Source organism: Simochromis diagramma, unplaced genomic scaffold (assembly GCF_900408965.1).
Source record: "Simochromis diagramma unplaced genomic scaffold, fSimDia1.1 OVJJ01000320.1, whole genome shotgun sequence".
Taxonomy (NCBI): Eukaryota; Metazoa; Chordata; class Actinopteri; order Cichliformes; family Cichlidae; genus Simochromis; species Simochromis diagramma.
In genome coordinates, this window is record NW_024386773.1 from 1,488,834 (window position 1) to 1,504,092 (window position 15,259).

Consider the following 15,259-nt stretch of genomic DNA (forward strand, 5'->3'; position numbering starts at 1 on the left):
GTTTTCTTGTTATCACTTTAGTTATTACATTGCATCACAGCATTAAGAATCTAATGGCAAGTGTATGCCCACTGTGGGTTTTAATCAAGTTGTAATAGTTAGACCTTTTTACATGGACAAGAGTATTTTGTTGTTTGTTTTTTTGTTTGTTTGTTTGTTTGTTTGTTTGTTTTGTTTCCCTTAATACATTTTGTTGAACATAACTTTATTTTGGTGTATGATAAGGTATTCTGCTGAGGTCATTATGGAAACCTTGATACATTTCGTTCATACATGTTTCTGAAAGGCAAGCAACACGAATGCATATTTGTTTTCATAGCTTAATTCACAGTGATTCAGATGTGCTCATTCGTGGACATTATACTTAAATGTTTGCCAACAGGAACTGAAGCTTTGTGTTGGTTCTCCTCCCCTGTATGAGAAGGACGCGCACAATGCTACTGAGGAACGGTAAAGCTATGACTCCCTCTGCTGGTAAACAGTTTAATAAGCAAGCAACAAATTACCAGCTACCAGTGCCATAATTTCTTCATAATTAATTAGGTTCACCAGTTCAAAAATGTCGCGTTTCTTGCTGATTTTTTTTTAAATTTAATTTGTCATTTAGTAGTAAAATGATAATAACATGATGTCACCGAGAAAAGAAAAAAGAAGAAAAAACATACCTGAGCCATCTAACTCCAAAACAGGTCATCAATAATTAGTTTCGGTACACAAACACGTCATCAACAAAAACCACATGTTTCTATGACTCTTCATAAGTCATCTAAAGGACGCTAAAAATAAACGTTTCTCAATACCAAAGGGAAACTGAACTATGTCGTTGCTGACCTTAACTTTATGACATCCTCTTTAAAGTATGCTTCCTTTGAACCACGACCTGCTTTTTCTCGGTGATGCCACGGCTTCGAAATGTACGGACAAGCTGCTTTTCTTTGAAAGCGACACTGTCACGCTGCAGTCTCTGTGAGGTGTAACTACATTTGAGCCGAGGTGCTCAGAGTAAACATGGTTAATTGTCAGGCTAAATCATTTCTGTCTGTGTGGAGTCGGTGATGTGTGGTTTTTGCAGTGTCTGACACCGCTTATTGTGAGGTAGCCCATTGCGCAAAACTGTTTGTCACCGGCCACACCTTTTCCACGCCTTCCTAAAAAGTGGTAGTTACAGTTAAGCCGAGCTTAAACATATAAGCGAGACGCCAGGGGCTATGGACTGCATTGTTCAGGGAGCAGCTCGAGTGCCAGACTTTACAGAACCATGTGGTGGACACTATTGTCAGTCATTGCTGGAGTGCTTATACTAGTTCTCCATTTCTCCACTCTCAGAAGGTAAGATAAGTGTTACAACATGTTGATTTTGCAGATAATAAATTAGTACTAAGGCTTGTTTACTGTGTAAATGCATATTTTGCAAATGTTATAGCTTTACCGATTACTTATTTATTTTGTTTGGCGCATTTTATCATAATCAAAATTCATTAAAATGAACGAAAAGTAGTTGATATTAGATCACTACTTTAACGCTGTATCACTAATTGAATATTTAGCATTTGGGGTTGCTTTTAACGGCAAAATATAGTGTGATTTATACTGAAGACGACTTGCCAATTGTCTTTTTAACTAAAGAAATCGTCCTTTTGGCATTGCTTAATGCGAATGCAAACCTGTTGTGTCATATTCATGTAAAGTGAAAGGAAGCAAACGCTAATGCATTTGCGATATGAATTTCCGTGTATGACAGGCGGAGAAATGAGCCTCCTCTGGACGAAGGTTGGATTCCATGGCTGGGACATGTCATTGAGTTTGGGAAAGATGCTGCAAAGTTTTTGGCCCGGATGAAAGAAAAACATGGAGATATATTCACAGTAAGTTCTGATTAATTAATTTAATACTTACTCTTTGAATCCAAAAGCTTGAATGCAGTTTATTTTTTAATGGTAAAAAATATTATACTGAACATTTCGGGGATAGGTGAGGTGAGCAAACTAACAATCTGTCCTCACAGGTGCGTGTTGCCGGTCTCCGTGTGACAGTGCTGTTGGACCCACACTCATTTGATAGTGTGCTGAATGACAGAGATTCCTTTGATTTCACCCGGATCAGAAGCCAGGTCATACAAAAGGTGTTCAGTCTGCAGCCGACAAACATCGAGCCTACCTTGGAGAGGAGATGGATGGAACAGTAATAAATATGTCTTTATCGATTTTATAAGTAACAAAATTCTATGACTGAAATTAGTGTTGCAAATCTTAATGCTATCTTTAATTTGCATTTCTTAGGCATTTTCAAGGTTCCAGCCTTCCCAAGCTCAGCAGCTCCATGAACACTCACCTTCAGACCCTGCTCCTGCATTGCCACAATGGGTCCGCCCCTTCAGAGTGGAAACAAGAAGGACTTTTTGACCTCTGCTATAGTCTTCTTTTTAGGTAAGGCATAATATTTTAACCTAGCAAAAATACTGCAAATAATATTTTAAAAAAGAATATGATAAACATGGTTGTATTCTTGTGCTTTTACCTGTGACAAACAAAAAAAGAGTTTTTACCGCTTTTGTTGTTGTTATCAGGGCTGGATATCTTACATTCTTTGAGAGGACAGACGACGCGGCTGCTGCTTACCAAGAGTTCCGCAAATTTGACAATCTTCTCGCCAAACTGGCTCGTGGCTCACTCAGGCGCGGTAAGTTGCACTGCAGCTTAACAAAAATAAAACAGATGTTCGATGGACATATAAACTAAACTTGCATCTGCGCAGCACCATAATGCAAATGTTTGATGGTTTCATTGCAGAAGAACGCAGAACAGTCAGCCACTCGCAGGAGCGACTGTGGGAACTGCTTTCCCCACGCGGGCTGAGGGGAGGGTCAGAGTCAAGCACCTGGCAACAAAGTTACTGTGACTTCCTACAACAGGAGGGGATAAATGCAGATATGCAGAAAAAAGCACTGCTGTTACAGTTGTGGACCACACAGGTAAGAACGATTTAATTGTCTGTATTGTTTCCCGTTCACACACAAACCATAAACATCCACAAATTCCTTACAGTGGCATCAGTGCATAAAAACTCCTCCACACCCATCGCTTGAATACCATTTCACACAACAGTGTTCAGCTTGCCAACATGAAATCATAGATGCTAGATTCCCCGTGGCTAAGTCACTCAGAGCTACCTGCTTCAACATGTAACTTGAACTGGAGTTCCCATGAATCAGTTTTCCACGTCACTCTGTATTCCTCAAGTGTGAAGAATTACACGTGCAAACACTGAGAATGAGAACAATGTTGGTCAGTTGAAGTTGCTTCCTCTTTTTCTGACAGTTTCAGGCATCATACCAGGCAGTTGTGCTGTCAGTCTTTTGTTTTTGTTTTTGTTTTTTTGGCTAGAGTCCAATTCCTCTGATAATGTTGTTTAACCGGTGCGCATGGATGCAAATCATTTTAAAAAGACTCACATTGATACTCCCATGGATACTTCCTCTAGTGCAGAACTCTCTTTTACACTATCCAGTAACACCAGTATCTTCCATGAAACCTTGCTGAAATATTATTAATTTTGTTTTATTGGGCTTTAATATAAAGTGTTTCCATTGTTAGCAATATTTACACAGGTGTGACTGTGGGATTTAAGGTTTTTCACTAGTTCAGACAGGTCCCAGTAGTGGAGCAATGAGGTCACTACTCATGCTGCCAGGTGGGGGGGATAGTGAGCTGTATTTGGTCTTTGTTTCTGCTGTTGCTCTATGCTACATTTTAGCTGTAATAGTTTTACATCATCGTTAACCTGTTATTCTCCCTGGAGAAAGCTTTGTTCACCCTTAAACACAGATGTATGGAATTCTAACAATGATGAACCTATCCACACTGCAGGCTCTCACACCTGCTGTGCATGTTTGGGAAAGCCCGCCAGTCCCCACGTATATTTCTGCATTATCATGTCTGCTGGGATATTGGAGCACACAGTCTCTGTCTTGAATGGAAACTGGAGCACCACTGCAGAGAATAGAAGGATTAAACGTGAGACTGGCGAGAGGTGCCAGAGTGAAGCTTATACATGTGTTACAGGCAGATTGATGGGTTTTTTTTTCAGTGTAAAGTGTAAATGCTAGGATTTCACCAAGTCGCCTACATCGTCATGAGTCTTGCACAAGCTGGAGGTTGCTGTTCTTTTTCCATTTGCAAGGAATCAATATTATTGACTGAAACATACACCGATCAGCCGCAACATTAAGACCATTGACAAGCGAAGGGAATAACGTCCAGCTTCTCATCACATCGAAATGTTCTGCTGGGAAACTTTGGATCATGTCTTTATCACATACAGTGCACACAAACACTGATGCTGAACAAGCACACCCTATCAACACTCCCAGTCAGTCACTACCTTCTTCTGCCAGGACATTGAATGCAGCAGTAGTGAAAAATTGGGCATGAATAGGTGACGGAACATGACAAAGAACCCAAGAAACTGAATGAAATTTGCCAGATCCTAACGTGATCATGCATTTATGGGCTGCAGTGAACAAACCTGATCAATGGCAACCCCACCTCCCCACCAACATCCGTAAAACACACCTCAAGGTCCAGTGTTTATAACCTGGCATGGGTCAGACCTATTTTTGCTGCACAAGTTGGGCCTAAACATTATAGCAAATGTGGTTTTAATGCTGTAGGTTATTCAACACTGCTTTCACATTTAGTCATATAGTCAAAGCCAATAGCTGGCCAGCAAAGCATTTTGGACCGTGAATAGTTGGGAAATGAGTGGTATGGGGGTCGTGCTGGTGAGCACTATCACCTCACAGTTAGAAGGCTCCTAGTTGGAATTTCCTGGGTTGTTGGGCCTTCCTGTGTGAAGTTTGTCTACATTAGTTTTCTCTGGATTTCAGTTTCCTCCTATAGTCCAAATCATGTTGATTTTGTATATTCGTTTTCTGCCTTTTCCACTGTGTTAGCTGGGGTCCACTTGAACTCCCTTGCAACCCTATAAGTGGGATAAGTGGTTGAAAAGATTGATGGATAGATTAATGGGAATAGCTATATAACTAAAATGACCTTCTATCACCTTTAATGCGAATTTCCATTTAAAAACTGCACTGTAAAACCTGCTTTGTGTGCAAATGGAAATGTTTTTTTTCTTCTCTCTCATCAGTTATAATTCCCAAAATGACAGGTATTTTTCCTCTAAGAATCTGCAGCTGTTGGGATAGACTCATATTATAACCTGAGGCCTTATATAAGGTGATCTGAAGATCTAAGAGGGCAGAAAGACAGTGTGATGTACTTCTAGTCACTTTTGCTCATTTGCCCTGCCTGTCAATGGAGAGTTGACCTGAGATGAGCAGCAGCAAGAACAGCTCCCCTAACCCACAGCAATTACTGTCTGACAGGCTCAGGTGTCTCCCACAGTGGTTGACAGAGGTGCCTACAAAGCATGGGGTGACTTATTGGCTTCTCCTCACATCAGTCATATTCACACAGCAGCAGTACAGAGAAATTAGAGGAAAGCAAATAATAGCCATCATCAGAAGTATCTCTATTTTAGGTATATATTAGCTTTATACGTACAAAATGAATTCTGTTGTTTTTTTTCATCTGAAACTCGTGTAAAGGTTTGTGTGCGTGCAATGTTTGTTTCAGTGTAATGCTGGACCTGCTGCCTTTTGGCTCCTTGGCTTCCTGCTCACTCACCCAGAGGCCATGGAGGCTGTTAAGTCAGAGATCAGAGGCCTTTCCACTCGGCGGGATACTTCCTTTCAGCAGCCCCAGAACAACCCGCTGGGAGCGCACAGCACACCTGTATTTGGTACCTAACAGCTGCTAGCAGCCTTTTCTGTTATTCACTTGAGCCCTTCTGCCTTGGGGTTTAATTGCTCCAGTGGGATGGAAACAAAAGCTCATTTTGAGCTGTTAGAAATAACTGCAGTGTATTGAAACAGTGACAGAAGCCATGGCAGTTTGAACTTTGAACCAATTAACTGTTGATTGCCTTTTTCATATAATCGTATCTGTGCAATGTTTGTTCGTCACCAAATTAAGCCTGAGGGCACCGCTGACTTAACTCACACTGACACCCCTCTGACATCATCCACTCTGCTGTCCTTTCAATTCTACAGATAGCATTTTGAGTGAGACCCTACGGCTCACTGCTGCAGTAATGATCAGAAGAGAGGTGGTGCAGGACAAGATCCTGGACATGGCCAATGGAAAGAGGTACCACCTCAGACGAGGGGACAGAGTCTGTCTGTTCCCTTTCCTCAGCCCTCAAATGGACCCACAGATACACCAAGAGCCACAGGTATTTAGTGTGTACATATGAAGTGCATTAATCTAGAATAGGATATATGCATTAACAGCATCAACATGGGCCCCTCTATACTAATTATATTATGGCAAATAAGCTGGCCTCGAGGTGGCATGATTAAACACTGTGATTTAAAACACAGGCATAATACTTCCTCTGGCATAAGCTGGTAAATGCCTACAAATTATTTGTCAAGGACTAGGGCTTGGTTATTTATTAATGTTCATTCTTATTATTTGTCTTAATTCATTAGAGGTGAAATGTTATTTTATAGCCAAAAAGTCAAGCTTGTTTTCATGATATCATAACACACACAGCTAACGAAGCCCACATGTTTTGCTCATGACAGACTTTCAAGTACGACCGCTTCCTAAATGATGATATGACAGTGAAGGATGAATTCTACAAGGATGGAAAAAAGCTGAAGTATTGCAGCATGCCTTGGGGTGCAGAAAAAAACAGCTGTGTTGGGAAAGAGTTTGCTATTTCAACTATTAAACAGTGAGTGTTAAAATCATTTGTAACATATTTCCATTATTTATCTGAAGTTTAAAAATAAATAATACTTTCATCATCAAAGAGTTCCATGCAATTTCAACCTGATTACTCGTTCTGGCCATCTTCACCTAATATCCCCCCTTTTTATCATTTCAGTCCTGCTTTTATGTTCTCAATCATAAAGTAAGAAGCTGTTATACAGCCATTGCTTATTCTCTGTACGGACCTGTATGACAGAGGTGAAGGATATTAGAGAACAGTCACTCGTAACAGCCAATGTCAGACGTCCTGTACAAATGTTAAAACAGCCTCAGGTGCACTAATATGTGTGAAAAGATGTAAACAGTTTTTACCTCTTTTTTCTTTAGATTTGTCTTTTTGTCCTTGACCCATCTTGATCTGGAGCCGTGTGACCCTGAGGCTAAACTGCCTCCTGTTAATCCCAGTCGTTATGGGTTTGGGATGCTCCAGCCAGACGGAGACCTGCAGGTCCGATACAGACTAAAGAGAACATAGCACCTTACTGTACAAACTACTTACTAACATACTGTAATATTATTTATTCTATCTTGTATTTGATCAGTCCACCTTAAATCCTATTTAACTTTTTAATTTTTGTAATTTTGTATGTTAATAAAAAACTAAAGGAAACACTAACCAGCTGATTTTGTCTCTTGTCTTTTTAATGACTCCAATTTCTTATCTGTGTTCAGAAGTTATTTTCTAAAGGAAATGCAAATACAGAAGATGCAACATTAAAGATCAGTGCAAAAGCTCGAATATATTGATTTTGTAATGGGTCAGGATTGATTTCACCTTTGAAATTATTTAAATGATTGCACTGTAGTGCCATGTAATATAAAATATTTCACCACACTCTTCATTGGGGGCCTGACCCCCGCCCGCTCCCCACAGGTTATGGTGGACTGCAAAGCAGACTAGTGAAACACTGATCAATCTAGAAGTGATCACATCAGTCACACACCATACAACGATGCATCACTAGTGCCTAATAACGTAATAAATAGAGCTACAGTGTGTCTCTCCAGTCAGGTGGGAGCTGCGGGTGTGTTTTCGGATGCTAGGCTTTTGTGCACATGCACATTTACGCGTCTTTTTCTGGAGACATCATAGTCTGACGTACACGTAGCTGTGTGTTTTTGATGATAGATTTGCAGGAGGCGGTGGTGAAAGAGTTAAACAGATGTGAAAGAGAGCGCCGAGCTGCCATGGATCCACCTTCACAGAGATGCGGCGCCTCCTCACACAGCTGACTGGGAACACAGGTAGTCTGTCCGAACGAGCTTGTCGGCGTACTTGTTGATCTTCAGGGTGAATCAGGGAAGCAAGATGCGGAGCAGGAAACCGGCGGGTAGACAGTAGATCGTGCAGAAGATATCTCTGCCATGTCGGAGGCAGAGGAGGGGGAAATGGATTGGTTTAGACCCTGGCAATAGTAAACCAATAACGGCGCCTCAATTTTTTTTATTTTTTTTTAAATGCTACTGCTTCCTTTTTGTTTGTGGCAGCGGATTGATTGTTCACAAGGCGGTACGTGCTGGTTTGATTCAGTGTAGGATGACAACTCACGAAGGTATTTTTGAGCTAATTTTCCATTTCTGGACTTTGTGTAATGTGCAACCTATCAATTGTAATAGCTTTCCAGTTGCATGGGGGGGAACACTGTGCGTTTAAGCTTGCACCATTATGGAGCAGGGAGCCTTTGAAAAACACGGGAAAAGATGGAAGATTTGCATTCACTACATTGCACTTTTAGATGGCTAGTACCATTCCCAATGTAGCTACGCAGATTGCCAGTGTGTACAAAGGTGGGGCTGATGTTTGTTTTGTGGTTTGTTTAATCTGTTTTGTCGAAGCTTTGACTTGGATAAAGCAGGAGGAGGGTGGAGGCGGCTTCAAATGAATATTTATTATTATTATTATTGTTATTGTTTTATTTATTCCAGCAACATCCACAACACAGATATAACAATATCTACATCTTGAATTGAGCAGTAGACTTTTGTGTTCAGTTTTTTCATTCTTTCTTTTTTTTTAAAAAAATTTTGCATGCGCATTTTGAAACTAGTCCTCAGGCCTATTTGTGCTTGTGAAAGATTACAAACTTTGTGAGACAGTGATCACATCTGCAGGCCCGATGTGTTGTGGACTTTTCCGTGCCCTCATCACACAACACACAAGCTTAATATATAGCTTGTGCCACGTGTACTGTCATAAATGGCCCATAAAAATATTGGCCTCTTCGTCACAAGAGGATGTAACGTAGGCTATATTTTCTTGTCAGATAGCCTGCCCTCCCAAGGGAGCTCGCCGTGATTCAGGGAGTGAACATTTGCTTCCTGGTGTTTCAGCACCATTGGACTGGACAGCGCTCACTTTGTACGACATTCATCACTGCGTGGTGTTCTGCGTCTCACCCACCCACAGCACTGCATGGGCGTCATACGGGCACAGATCGACCTCTGTGGAGGCAAAATAATAATAATAATAATAATATTAATAGTAAGAAAAAATGGGCACGATGACCTCTTTTGCCACCTTGTGTAGCCATCTAAGCCATCACAGCAGAAATAGTTGTTGTCATAAAGATAAATATTTCATCTGTTACCACAGAGGAGAGCTCTCTTCAGAATTGGTCAGCACAAATAGGTTGTGTAAAGTTTTGGGAACTTGTTATCATCAGCATTTCCCCCCCACACTGGCTTAAATTGATGATAGAACAGCATGGATGCATTTTGGTAAAGTTTCCCAAAATATTTTTTAACCCCCCCAAAAGAAATGCATGACAGTGTGTGCTGGCTTTAGCCTTTTATCTTTCTGAGCATTTTTTTCTACTATTGGATGAGGAAACAATTAAAAAAAAAGAAGATTGGACTGTTTTATTCATTTAAGTCACAACAGCTTTTTAGGGAGATTATGATGATTTCATTTCTTTATTCTAAATGTATCTGATCTATAGCATCTGAGGCAGTTTTTCTTCTGTTCCTGTTGTTAGAAGTGTCAAAAGTGTTTTGTAAGATTTTAGAACATGAGGCTTTTTGCAGTATCAGTTTTAGATGATTGCAGCACAATAATAAGCTGGGATTCTGTTTTTTTTTTGCCTTGTTTATATGTGAATGAGTCATCTTAATAACCCCCATCTGTTCACCAAGAGATTCTTGTGGTTTTAGGAAGAAATTAAAAAAAAAATAGAATAATGCTGAAGACAACAAGAACAGCAGTAACTGATTGGGAAATATCATTAGAAATAACTTAATTTTATTGATTTCCAGTATTTTTGCATGAGCAGTTCAACCAGTGAACAGTTAAGAAAGCATTTTATGATTGTTGAACGACATTTTCAGAAGAAAGATGGAAGAATTAATGTGAGTGAAATAATTTTGTTTTACTTTTATCATCATTTTAACAATAGTCAGATTTGCCTTTCTGGGGTAATGTATCCCAGAGCCAGAGCAGCAAGGTGTTACGACTGTTACAACTGAAATCAATGGGCCTCTGACATTTGTATTAAGCTCTGTAACACTAATGGTTTGTTTTTGTTTTGTGATTCCTTTAGATACGATAATGAATGAAGAGACAATCAAGTGTAGTCCATAGCCTCGGCGGTCCTCATGCTCTCTCTACCTAAAGTTATCATGGAGAAATCCTTGGCCGAGTTAAATAAAGCCGGCTCTCGGTCAACATCATCGCTGCCACCTGAACCAGTGGACATCGTTCGCAGCAAGTCATGTTTCCGCAGAGTCAGGTTAAACGTTGGAGGGCTCCCGCATGAGGTCTTGTGGCGAACGTTAGACAGGCTACCACGAACGCGTTTGGGAAAGTTAAGAGATTGCAACTCGCACGAATCACTGATGGAAGTGTGCGATGATTACAATCTGGAGGAGAATGAGTACTTTTTCGATCGGCATCCAGGGGCGTTTACATCTATTCTGAACTTTTACCGCACGGGTAAGCTGCACATGATGGAGGAAATGTGCGCCCTTTCATTTAGTCAAGAACTAGACTACTGGGGCATCGATGAGATCTACCTGGAGTCGTGTTGCCAAGCAAGATATCATCAGAAAAAGGAGCAAATGAATGAAGAACTCAAAAGGGAGGCAGACAACTTAAAAGACAGAGAGGGAGAAGAATTTGACAACACCTGCTGTGCCGAAAAAAGAAAGAAACTTTGGGACCTCCTGGAAAAGCCCAGCTCATCTGTTGCAGCAAAGGTAATGCCACGGGATTTTGGGTGTGAGTTGATCATGGTTATGTTCACTTTGACCCCTGTCGCAGAAATACCTGCAGTGTTGTGCTTGAAATTTCAGTTTATTCAAGAAAAATCAAATAATAGGAAGTGCTCCTGTACCAAATATCAGCACAGCCAGGTGACCTTAGATTACTGCCATTGCACGGAGAGGAAACAGTTTATGATTACACAAAATGTATCAGTCATTACATTTTGATTGTTCAAAAGTTGGAACATGGAGTAAATGCTGGAAATCATAGAAAAAGCCTGTCAATGCCATTTGTTCACATGGGATTTGTGTGCTGTTGTCTGCAGTTATTGTGATTTGAAACCTGGGAACAAAACAGGAAGATGAATTTGGTAACAACATAAATGGCTGCCTTTATTTATCGCTATAAAACATCTTTAAAACGTGACATTGGGCTCATTAGCCTTGTGTCCTGTAACGCCGCAGTTACAAAGGACCGTTGCTGTATTATTGCCATCATTATTATCATCAAAACCAAAAACAGACCTTCAAACACACAGACCAGTGGACCAAATGGACCAGTTGGTAATAACATGCTATTTCCACAATATTACTTAATTTTTTTCCACCTTATTATCTCACTGTTACCAAGCTGTAATATAAAGGGCAACTACATTAAAATAACTAAAGCACTTGCTTTTTTGTGACCCCCCCCAAAAAAAATCATTTTGAGATTAAGAGGTTTGAGATATTGAATTTTAGCTCTGTGCACATGAACAAGAAGCTGGAAATGACATGGAATTCTTTCAACCATAACCCTAACCCGCACCGTTAGTCAATGCATGTTATGCCATCAGCAGGTCTTTCACAGAGCCACACCTGCAACTGCAACCTGGGAGACCACAGCAGTGTTAAACATGAGCAACCTTTGATCACACTCTTCTCAGTTGGATTGGAAGGATCAAAGAGGGGGGCTGTTTCTTTCCAGCTCAGTTTTAAGGGGAGCAGCGTGCCTTGTTTGTCTTGCAGCTATTATTGCATGGGAAATGGAAATGAAACTATTAGCAATTTGTGCCGGCTGATGCTTTGCAGCGAGGATTTGTTAGAACTGTCAGCTCTAATCCACAAACAGAGTGAGATGAGTGCTGTGAGTCTGTCAGTGAAATGTCTTCTTCACAGGAATCAAAGAGATGTAAAATCGATGCTTATTGGGTTAGCGCTAAGAAAGTGCTGTAGCCTACAAAAAGGAGATGACCACTCGGAGTCGACCATAAGTTCTTGTCTCCGTTATCACGCCCCGATACCTGCAATTTATCAAAATATCAGCGACAAACTGTTGTGAAGTGCTCGACGAAGATGGGTACAGCAATTCACTTTGAATAATAACACAGAAAATTGCTTATGCAAAGTGGTTTCGGCGAATCTCTAGCTCTCAATGTCTATATATATCTATTATTCATGTTAAAAGAATTTAACTGAGCTGCTAATTCACATCACCTCCTGGCTTGGCATCATTATATCTTGATAGTGGAGGGTAGGGATAGACAGAAAAAGGAGCAAACTTGACATAGCAAGCAGCAGAGTTTATTAATTCCTAATTAGTTAAAAAAGGACCACATTAAACCACAGACCAAGCTACCAAAACCATTCAAGGGGTTCATGTATTGTCTTAGTTCTTTTATTTATTTATTTAACTGTGGGCTTGTTGAGCAATCCAACTTGAACCACAGACTGATCAGCTGTGCTCTCCTATCCTGGACCAAAAATGGGACTGTATGTGCAGCAGCCCATAAAAAGATGGTGAATGGTAGCGATTAGCACAAAACAAATGGTTACCAGGCAACAAAAGTACGATTTTATCATCACCGAAGGAGTGGGTATTGAACAGGAGTGGGCCTGTTTGTGTTTCTGTGTGAGTGTAATTGCACTTCTGTTTAGTTCCTGTTTTAATGTTTGTACAAAACAAAACAAGAAGCTACAATTTTTAGATGTTCAGGGGAAAAATGTTTAAAAACAAAATCTCAGTGTTGCTGCCTGTGTTTTCTCTGCCCTGCCATCCTTCCTGGCTTTCTTTTCTCTGCATTGGCTCATATCTCTCCTCCCTCCCTTCCTTCTTGAGGCTCCTCTGGTATATACTTCTGACTAAATGTCAGGGAAATGTCACATTAATTATTCTCCAGGAGACTCTAGGCCCAATTTGAAGCTTCCCTCTCTCTGTTTACATTCTTTGTAAGCCACAGCATTGTCTGTCTCGCACTCAGATCCCAGATCAGATTCCAGTCACCATAAAATAAGATTGTGTCTGACCGCTGGCAAAGCAGTGCCTAACACCAAGAAAAGCCTTTTTCACCTGCAGTAGCATTTATGTAACATCATGTTAGATCCTGCTGGTTTCTGCTATTCATAATATCACAAATATCTGTTTACAGATTAGGACTTTGACAATATGCTTAAAAATCACAATACTTATATAAATGTTTCAAGTTATAGTTTGAATCCCATAGTATCTAAGTTTATATTCAGAGTAAAATTTGTAAGCATTTTCTTTTGTTCATTGCTCAAAACCAATTGTGTCCCACTTCCTCTGAAACCATTACTAAATAATAAAATCTTAAATAGATTTTATTTTGAAGGTTTTATTTGAAATCTGCTATTAATATGGGCTCGCCTTCAGACAATTTACAGAAGAAACCAAAGCCAAACGTGAGTATTGCTGTCATCTTTGTCCTCCATGCATTAATAAATGTGGAATTACCAGTTCCTGCTCCGTCAGTGGGTATAGTGCATCAGATGGCAGGCAACAAATTCCAATAACGCTACTCTCATGTCACAGTTAACATGACAAATAAATGTGGCTTGGCGATATTCCTACTCATAAATCAGTCTGCAGCAGAATCCAATACAAGCACCCAGACTAGAATCGGTCACTGTTTCTGACATCTGGACAGTCACAGCTGGTGAGATGATGTATAAGAAGCCATAAAAAAACAAGACTAGAATTCCTGTCATCAATCATGGGCTGGATCATCCAGAGCCTGCACTAAATATTTCATAGAAGACCAACGAAGGCTGCACAATATCTGTACTTGCCTATGATTGTATACATATGTAGAAATCTCACAAATTTGGAGCATTGTCCATCCTTCTCCATTTCTAGCTGTCGACTGGACAGACAGGGATATCTGAAGAGGGTGAACAAGTTTAGACTGGCCTTTTTGTCCATTTTAAGATGTAGCTTTCTAGTTTTTAACAGTTATTAGATGAGATTTATGAGCTTCCTATGTGACTATAACAGTCCAGGCCAAGATTGCCAATGTCCTTTTGACATCTGGGACTGAATCAACCTTTAAGATTTAATCCTGCTTTTGACAGGATTGATCAGTGTGAATGCTCATGTCATCTAGAAACTTGTGTAAATATAGAGTAGATGTTTTAAACCTGTGAAGTGTTTTTTGTGGTTTCCACTATATGTCCATTGTGAGTATGCTGTTGTTTTCAGTTTATATAATGTTCCCCAGTCAGCAGATAATTTTCCTTATATAATTTTCCTTACTCATTAGATAACAACTATATCCTCATCCTCTAGCTAATGAAATGACTCATGGTTATATGTTCCAGCATGCCTACTAATATAAATTATTCTACTTGCCTCTAATTAAACTCTGTCTATCCCTAAACCTTTTAAAACTTGATGAAGTTAAATTATTTAAACTGAAAGCTGGGCTCTCTGTCTATTCATTTTACATTTGGCAAGATGAAGCAACGCAAGTTTATTTGTAATAATTATGTCATAGATAACTCGTATCAAATAAGTATTTTGATACAAGGCAACCTAAGTTGTGAAAATAATGCATTAAATGAACAGAAGAAAAGCTGAAATATAAAAAAGGGTAAACTAAAATGACTAAAGACAGTTTTAAATCAGAATGTATTGAATAAGTATGAGTGTCAGGATCTTCTTTTCAGTTTCCTGACAGTCTGCTTATTAATCTCCAGCGAGTTTGTGTAGAAATTTGACTGTAGTTGCTCACACAGTATATTTATTGAATCAACTGCTAATGCAATGTTAATGTTACACATATAAATGGACATTTTGATTAAAGGCACTTGAGTAAATGAGGTATAAATGTTGGGTCTGTGTTTCCACAAGCCCTGCTAGTTTAGAGACTTATTCATCATGAAGAAAACAAGACATAACAGAAGATCTTCAACCCGCTAGCGAGGGAAGTCTTTGGTCAAGAACC

General features: G+C 39.8%; 2 protein-coding genes across 3 annotated transcripts in view; both read left to right on the plus strand.

The window, feature by feature from the left end:
- Positions 1–688: 688 nt before the first annotated feature.
- Positions 689–7,455, plus strand: ptgis (prostaglandin I2 (prostacyclin) synthase). Its single transcript, XM_040002595.1, has 10 exons — positions 689–1,329; positions 1,742–1,865; positions 2,006–2,181; positions 2,280–2,426; positions 2,567–2,679; positions 2,790–2,971; positions 5,637–5,802; positions 6,113–6,294; positions 6,650–6,801; positions 7,167–7,455. The coding sequence occupies exons 1-10, from the start codon at positions 1,259–1,261 to the stop codon at positions 7,312–7,314; spliced, it is 1,461 nt and encodes a 486-aa protein (XP_039858529.1). The 5' UTR covers positions 689–1,258; the 3' UTR covers positions 7,315–7,455.
- Positions 7,456–7,556: 101 nt separating this feature from the next.
- Positions 7,557–15,259, plus strand: part of kcnb1 (potassium voltage-gated channel, Shab-related subfamily, member 1) — a 37,353-nt gene continuing 29,650 nt past the window's right edge. Inside the window, exons 1-2 of one of the 2 annotated variants that reach the window (XM_040002520.1) lie at positions 7,557–8,392; positions 10,376–11,030. In XM_040002520.1, coding sequence (XP_039858454.1) covers positions 10,431–11,030 — 600 coding nt within the window. In that variant the 5' untranslated portion in view covers positions 7,557–8,392; positions 10,376–10,430. The remainder of the gene's footprint in view (positions 8,393–10,375; positions 11,031–15,259) is intronic. The other variant, XM_040002528.1, reaches the window with a different exon arrangement.

Coding starts and splice junctions, on each gene's coding strand:
- ptgis (XM_040002595.1), top strand. CDS start 1,259: ATGTGGTGGACACTATTGTCAGTCATTGCTGGAGTGCTTATACTAGTT. Junction 6,295..6,649: donor AGATACACCAAGAGCCACAG/GTATTTAGTGTG, acceptor TGCTCATGACAG/ACTTTCAAGTACGACCGCTT. Junction 6,802..7,166: donor GCTATTTCAACTATTAAACA/GTGAGTGTTAAA, acceptor TTTTTTCTTTAG/ATTTGTCTTTTTGTCCTTGA.